General features: G+C 41.4%; 1 protein-coding gene across 1 annotated transcript; it reads right to left on the reverse strand.

The window, feature by feature from the left end:
* Window positions 1-225: 225 nt before the first annotated feature.
* On the reverse strand, window positions 226-4,026 carry LOC139106674 (uncharacterized). The gene is made up of 3 exons (XM_070663613.1): window positions 3,126-4,026; window positions 1,763-3,024; window positions 226-1,551 (listed from the first exon to the last, which is right to left on the reverse strand). The coding sequence occupies exons 1-3, from the start codon at window positions 4,024-4,026 to the stop codon at window positions 226-228; spliced, it is 3,489 nt and encodes a 1,162-aa protein (XP_070519714.1).
* Window positions 4,027-5,934: the final 1,908 nt, after the last annotated feature.

Genomic DNA, 5,934 nt, shown 5'->3' on the forward strand with positions numbered 1-5,934 from the left:
AGACGGTCTACGTGACCGGATATTTAGTTATAAATTTCTCGGCGCCAGCAAGCAATAAAACTAAGATACGGTGCCAGCAAGTAACAAGAGAGGCGCAAAAAAAGAGAAAGTCTCCAAGCGCATGAAGTTTTCTAAAGCACTAATATTAGATTACATTTTCTTATTTTCTAACATTCCGCCCGCCTCGTTCTCGCTGTGAACGAACATTTGCTTATGCTAGCATGTTCATGTTTCGGTTGCACCAGAAACATGATTTATTTCATCCTCAGCAAACAATGGGATGATTTTAACTACGGGTCGCGTATAAGTGGATGTTGCAGTTTTAACGGTTACCACGCGAACTTGACCGTCAGCTCCAGGGTGGATAGCAATAATACGCCCAAGGGGCCACTTCGAAGGTGCAGTGCTCTCCCCACGAATTAAACATAGAGTGTTAATTTTTAAGTTTTTCGTCGCAACAGGCCATTTATTTCTTATATTAAGCGTCGGAATATACTCATTGGACCACCGTTGCCAAAAGTGGTCCCGCATTTTTTGTGTGAGTTGCCATCGTTTTAGCCGATTTTCAGGTATTTCTTGTAACGAGGGCTCGGGTACAGCATTTAAAGGTTGCCCTATTAAGAAATGGCCCGGCGTAAGTGCTTCGAAATCTTCGGGGTCATCGGAGACCGGAAGTAAAGGTCTCGAGTTTAGGCATGCTTCTACCTGCGTTAGGAAAGTCGCTAGTTCTTCATACGTCAGTGTCGCTTCGCCGATTACCCGATGAATATGAAATTTCGCAGATTTTACAGCGGCTTCCCAAAGACCTCCAAAGTGCGGCTCACTGGGAAGATTGAAATGCCAATAAACCTCTTTATTGGTTAGACTATTTTTGATCAAGGAATTATGCGTTATTTGTTTTATAAAATTTCTGAGTTGCGCATCTGCCTCCACAAAGTTTGTGCCGCGATCACTATAAAGATGTGCACATAATCCGCGTCTAGAGGTAAATCGTCTAAAGGCTGCTAGAAATGCTTCAGTTGTGTAATCTGAAACCGCTTCTATGTGAACGGCTCTCGTAGAGAAACAAACAAAAATAGCAATAAAACCCTTATAGGCCTTTTGGCCTCTGCCCTTTGAGGTTCGCATCATAATAGGCCCTGCATAATCTAGACCCGTATTAAAGAATGGCGGTAACGGAGAAGTTCTCGCATGAGGCAAATTTCCCATAAGCGGGAAACATGCTGTTCCCTTCCAACGTATACACCTTGCGCATTTGTGTATGAACGATTTAATAATTTGGCGTCCGCTTAAGATCCAGTATCTTTGCCTTATCGTAGCTAAGGTTAACTGCACTCCGCCGTGCAGCGTCATACGATGGCACTTATCAATTATTAATTTCGCAAAATGTGACTCCTTGCTGAGAATTATCGGATGCTTTTGGTTGTAATTAATTGGCGAGTGTTGCAATCGGCCTTCTACTCGAAGTATCCCATCTTTGTCAAAAAACGGATTTAGTTTAAATAATGCACTTTGTCGTAATGTTTGTTTATTTTTAATAGCCTTAATTTCCTTGAAAAAAAAATATATCTTGCGAATGCTTAATCCAAAGATTTTTTGCATTCTCAAGTTCGCTTAGTTCGAGATTTTGATCTAAATTTTTCTGTTTTCGCAATCTTGTGAGCCAGCGACGGCACCAAGCAGTGACATGCAATAATCGTGTTAGTGAAGAAAATCGCAATAGCATTTCGTTTTCCTGATTTTTGCTTTCAACTATATGTACCCTAGCAGGTCGTTTTTCCTCATGTGTTCGAGGAATTTCGTGATGAAATAATTTCGCATCTAATTCATCGTATGGTGATAACCAAACCGGCCCGGTCCACCACAGCGGGTGGCCTGCTAACTCTGACAGAGAAATTCCTCGCGACGCACAATTGGCTGGGTTTTCGTTACCGGACACGTGTTTCCATTGAGCATCAGGCAATGTTTCTTGTATCTCAGTTACTCTATTAGCTACATATGTTGACCAGCGCGAAGAATGTCCTCGTATCCAAGCTAAAGTAACCGTAGAATCGTACCATAAATAAACTCTATTAATCTTGAAACTCGCAGCAAGTTTTATTTTATTTACTAGACGTACTAATAGAGCGGCGGCATTTAATTCTAATCGCGGTAAGGAAACAGTTTTTAAAGGAGCAACTTTAGTTTTTGATTGCAAAAGCGAAATTTTGGAAAAATGAAAATCATTATATTCGTCCGGACTAGTCCATGTTACTCGTAAATAGACAACCGCAGCAATGGCTCTCTCGGATGCATCTGAAAATCCGTGGATTTCTATACTACAATTTGAGGCAAGAATATTTATCCAGCGAGGCAAGGCAATTTTCTGTAATTCAGGCAGTTCCGCTTGAAATTTTAACCAAAAATCTTGCTCTTCTTTCAACAGGGGTTCATTCCAATCTAAATTCTTTAACCATAATGTTTGAATAAAAATTTTTGCGCGAATGATAACTGGTGCTAGCCACCCAAGCGGATCAAACAGTTGTGCAACATCTGATAGGACTTTCCTTTTCGTGTATATTTTTTCTGCAATTAAATGGATGTGAAATGCAAACATATCCGTTCTAGGATTCCATTGCATTCCTAAAATTGGATGTCCCTCAACGGATTGCCAAACGACAGACTGATTTTGATGCTCTGTTTTGGGAATTATGTCCTTTATTAATTTTGAGCTCGCAGCCCACTTTTTTAAGGGAAAACCGCCTGCCATGCAAATCGCAACTAAATCTTTTATCAAAGCGCGTATTTCGGGTACGGAGCTTGCTCCGGTAAGGATATCGTCCATGTAAGTTTCCGACCGCAACACGGAAGCGCCTATAGGAAATTTTTCCTTTTCATCCTCCGCGAGTTGTTGCAATACTCGCAGAGCTACAAATGGTGCGCAAGCAAGCCCATAAGTTAAAGTGTTTAACTGAAAATCGTTTATATTCTCAGCAGGGTCATTGCGCCAGACAATACGTTGCATATTTTTATCAACGTCGTCAACTAATATTTATCTATACATTTTTTCTATATCCGCTACTAATGCGAATCGATGTTGGCGCCAATTAGTTATTATAGCAGACAATTCTGGAGCAAATTTTTACCCGTTAGCAAGACTTGATTTAAACTTATATTTTGAGCCATTTGGGCTGATCCGTTAAAAACTACGCGTATCTTAATTTTTTCCTCTGCTGACTTGATTACGCAATGATGTGGCAAATAGCAGCACATTTCGTCCGACGGCGCGGGTGAAATTACTTTAGTCATATGCTCGAGCTGTTGATATTCTGTCATGAAGTCATTATATAATTTATGAATCTGCGGTTGTTTGCTTAATCGTTTTTCCAAGGCTTGAAGCATTTTAATAGCTATTAAACGGGAGTTTTGAAAATTTGGAACTGCGTCCTTGCTCAAAAAAGGTAACCGAATTATATAGCGTCCTGTCTCATCACGGCGATGAGTCTCTACAAAGTGTTTTTCACATTTAATTTCTTCTGCAGTTAAAGCCGGAAGAGACGTTTTTACTTCCTCCTGCTGCCAAAATTGCTTAACTAATTCGGACAAATCTATTTCCGTGCTGCAATTATGTACGGTTACGCCTTTGCCTGTCGATTCACCGCCCGCCGTTCCGGAAAGCACCCATCCTAGCGCGGTATTTATTGCAACCGGAGCGTTTATATTTCCCTTACAAATTCCTTCTTCTAGTATAATAGCATATACTTCCGCACCTAAGATCAATTCAATATTTAAAGAGGCTCGAAAATCTGGGTTTGCTAGCTCTAATCCGCTTAATAAATGCTGCCATTCGCTATGCACATTTTCTAAACTAATTCCTGAGGCGGTAAGTCGAGACAAAATTAATGCTGTGATTTGTAGTGAAAACGGAGTTTTTGTTCCGGATTCTATTTTAAATATTACCCGACCACGAGCATGTGTATTTATTGTTCCACCAATTCCGAAAATAGGCGTGGAATCTAAAAACCGCGGAAGCTTTAATTTTTGCATTAGAGATTCAGAAGCAAGCGAGACCTTTGAACCCGGATCAATTAGCGCACGCACGACCTGTTTTTTGCCAAACTTATCTGTAACGAAGACCCTGGCAGTCGCAAGCAATACTTGTTTTCACTCTACGAGATTACGCAAGTGGAGAGCCACTACTCCTTCGGTGCTGGTTCCGGCTGGTTTTTCGGCTGCTTCCGAGTATTTCGGCGGCGCCGTCCCGGTGTTGATGTTCCTGCTGCTGGATGCGTTGAAGTCCTCTGATGCTCGGTGCTCAACGGCTCGGTGCCCTGCGACACGATGCTCTGCGGCTCGGTGCTCTGCGGCGGAGGCATTGATTCTGGTTCGCATACTTCTGGATGAACAGGCCTCATGGATTGTTGAATGATGTCTTTCTTTACAATAGGAGCAGCTTTTGGTAGAAGGACACAAATTGATTCGATGGTTTCCGAAGCAGTTGAAACACAAGCGATGCTCAATTGCGAATTCTTTACGCGCACTAGGCCCCTTTTTTGAAATTCCGGGCAAGCTAGAATATAATGTTGTCCGTAGCACAAAAAACACGTGTTCGGCTTACCTCCGCTCTGCAACGGAGCTGGGTTAGTAACAAGTGCTCACGTGGCTCGGAATCCAGATGCAGTTTTAGTCAATAAATCACGCCCCGTCGGCTAAATTGCTTCCAAGGTTCGGAGACGATTCTCCATAAACACTCTCAGTTCTTCATAGCATGGAGGATTTGTGGTATTTCCAATAACCGACTCCCACTCCTTACGTGTATGAGAATCGAAAAGTTCAATTATGTGATGCACAAATAAATCGTTCTCTGCTACGGGCCTCTGGATTCCCTCTAATGCAGCAACGGTTTGCAGCATTCCATTAAAGATTTTTCGCAATTCAGATGCACTTTCTCTTTTCATTTTCGGCAAATTTGAAAAGGTGGTAAGCACGGAGCGCACGAGCAAACGCTTAATTTCGTAGTGTTCCTGAAGCATGGTCCACACACGTTCGTAATTCCCTGCAGTTGTCGGGATGTTTCTTGTTAATTGTTCCGCTTCCCCCTTAAGACTGCTTCTTAAATAGTGAAATTTTTGTATTTCTTGTAATGAGTTATCAGTTCCCACCATTGACTGAAAAAAATCTTTAAAATTCGGCCAATCCTTGAAACGTCCCGAAAAGGTAGGCAATTGCAACCTTGGTAATTGGCTTCGAAGAGGCTCCGAGCTGCGCGGAGATTCCGGTGCTCTTGAAGACCCTGCTGAGGGCGACAATGTTAACATCATTTCTTCCAAAGTAGCTCGCTGATTGTAATAAACTTCTTCCACGCCTGCATAATGATCTTTAGTAATGTAGGCATGGGTTTTCACTTGTTCCCAATGTTCATCTCTTAGTTGATCATAAACCTTTTCAAATTTTGCTTAATTGGCATCCAGCTGATTGATTCTAATTTCTATTGCACTAACTGTTATTTTTTCTGTTCCCAGCTTACGCAAATTGTCTACGGTTCTTACAATGCGGCCGTATAACTCCTGTTGGTTATTAATTAATGTTTCGTGTTTCTGACTTATTGTAGTAAATTGTTGTAAACTTGAATAGTATAAATTCCGCACTGATTTACACTATCCGGCTCGAAGGACCAAAAAATGTTAGAGTTTCCAAAAACACTTCACTAGATTTTGCAGTAATAATATAGTTTATTAATTGAAAAAAAAGAATGTACAAAAAATAATAGAGATAAGAGTAAAAATAAAATCAAAAGATAAATGCTTGCTGGCTTCGCGGCACGCGAACAAGCCTGGCAAGTGTAATGCACGCACGAAACTAAAAGGCTATGTCGCAGCTGATTATTTCTTTGCTAAGTAGCATAAGTAGCACGATCTATCTGCATTGGAACACAGAGGCTCGCAATGCCTGGTT

Source organism: Cardiocondyla obscurior, linkage group LG11, assembly GCF_019399895.1.
Source record: "Cardiocondyla obscurior isolate alpha-2009 linkage group LG11, Cobs3.1, whole genome shotgun sequence".
NCBI lineage: Eukaryota > Metazoa > Arthropoda > Insecta > Hymenoptera > Formicidae > Cardiocondyla > Cardiocondyla obscurior.

What these genes read in the sequence shown, in the direction of transcription:
- LOC139106674 (XM_070663613.1), bottom strand. Translation starts at nt 4,026, where the DNA reads ATGCAAAAATTAAAGCTTCCGCGGTTTTTAGATTCCACGCCTATTTTC. An exon ending in AAATCAAGTCTTGCTAACGG is followed by an intron (nt 3,025 to 3,125) that starts GTAAAAATTTGC and finishes GATAAATATTAG; the next exon opens with TTGACGACGTTGATAAAAAT. An exon ending in AGGAAAAACGACCTGCTAGG is followed by an intron (nt 1,552 to 1,762) that starts GTACATATAGTT and finishes TTTTTTTTCAAG; the next exon opens with GAAATTAAGGCTATTAAAAA.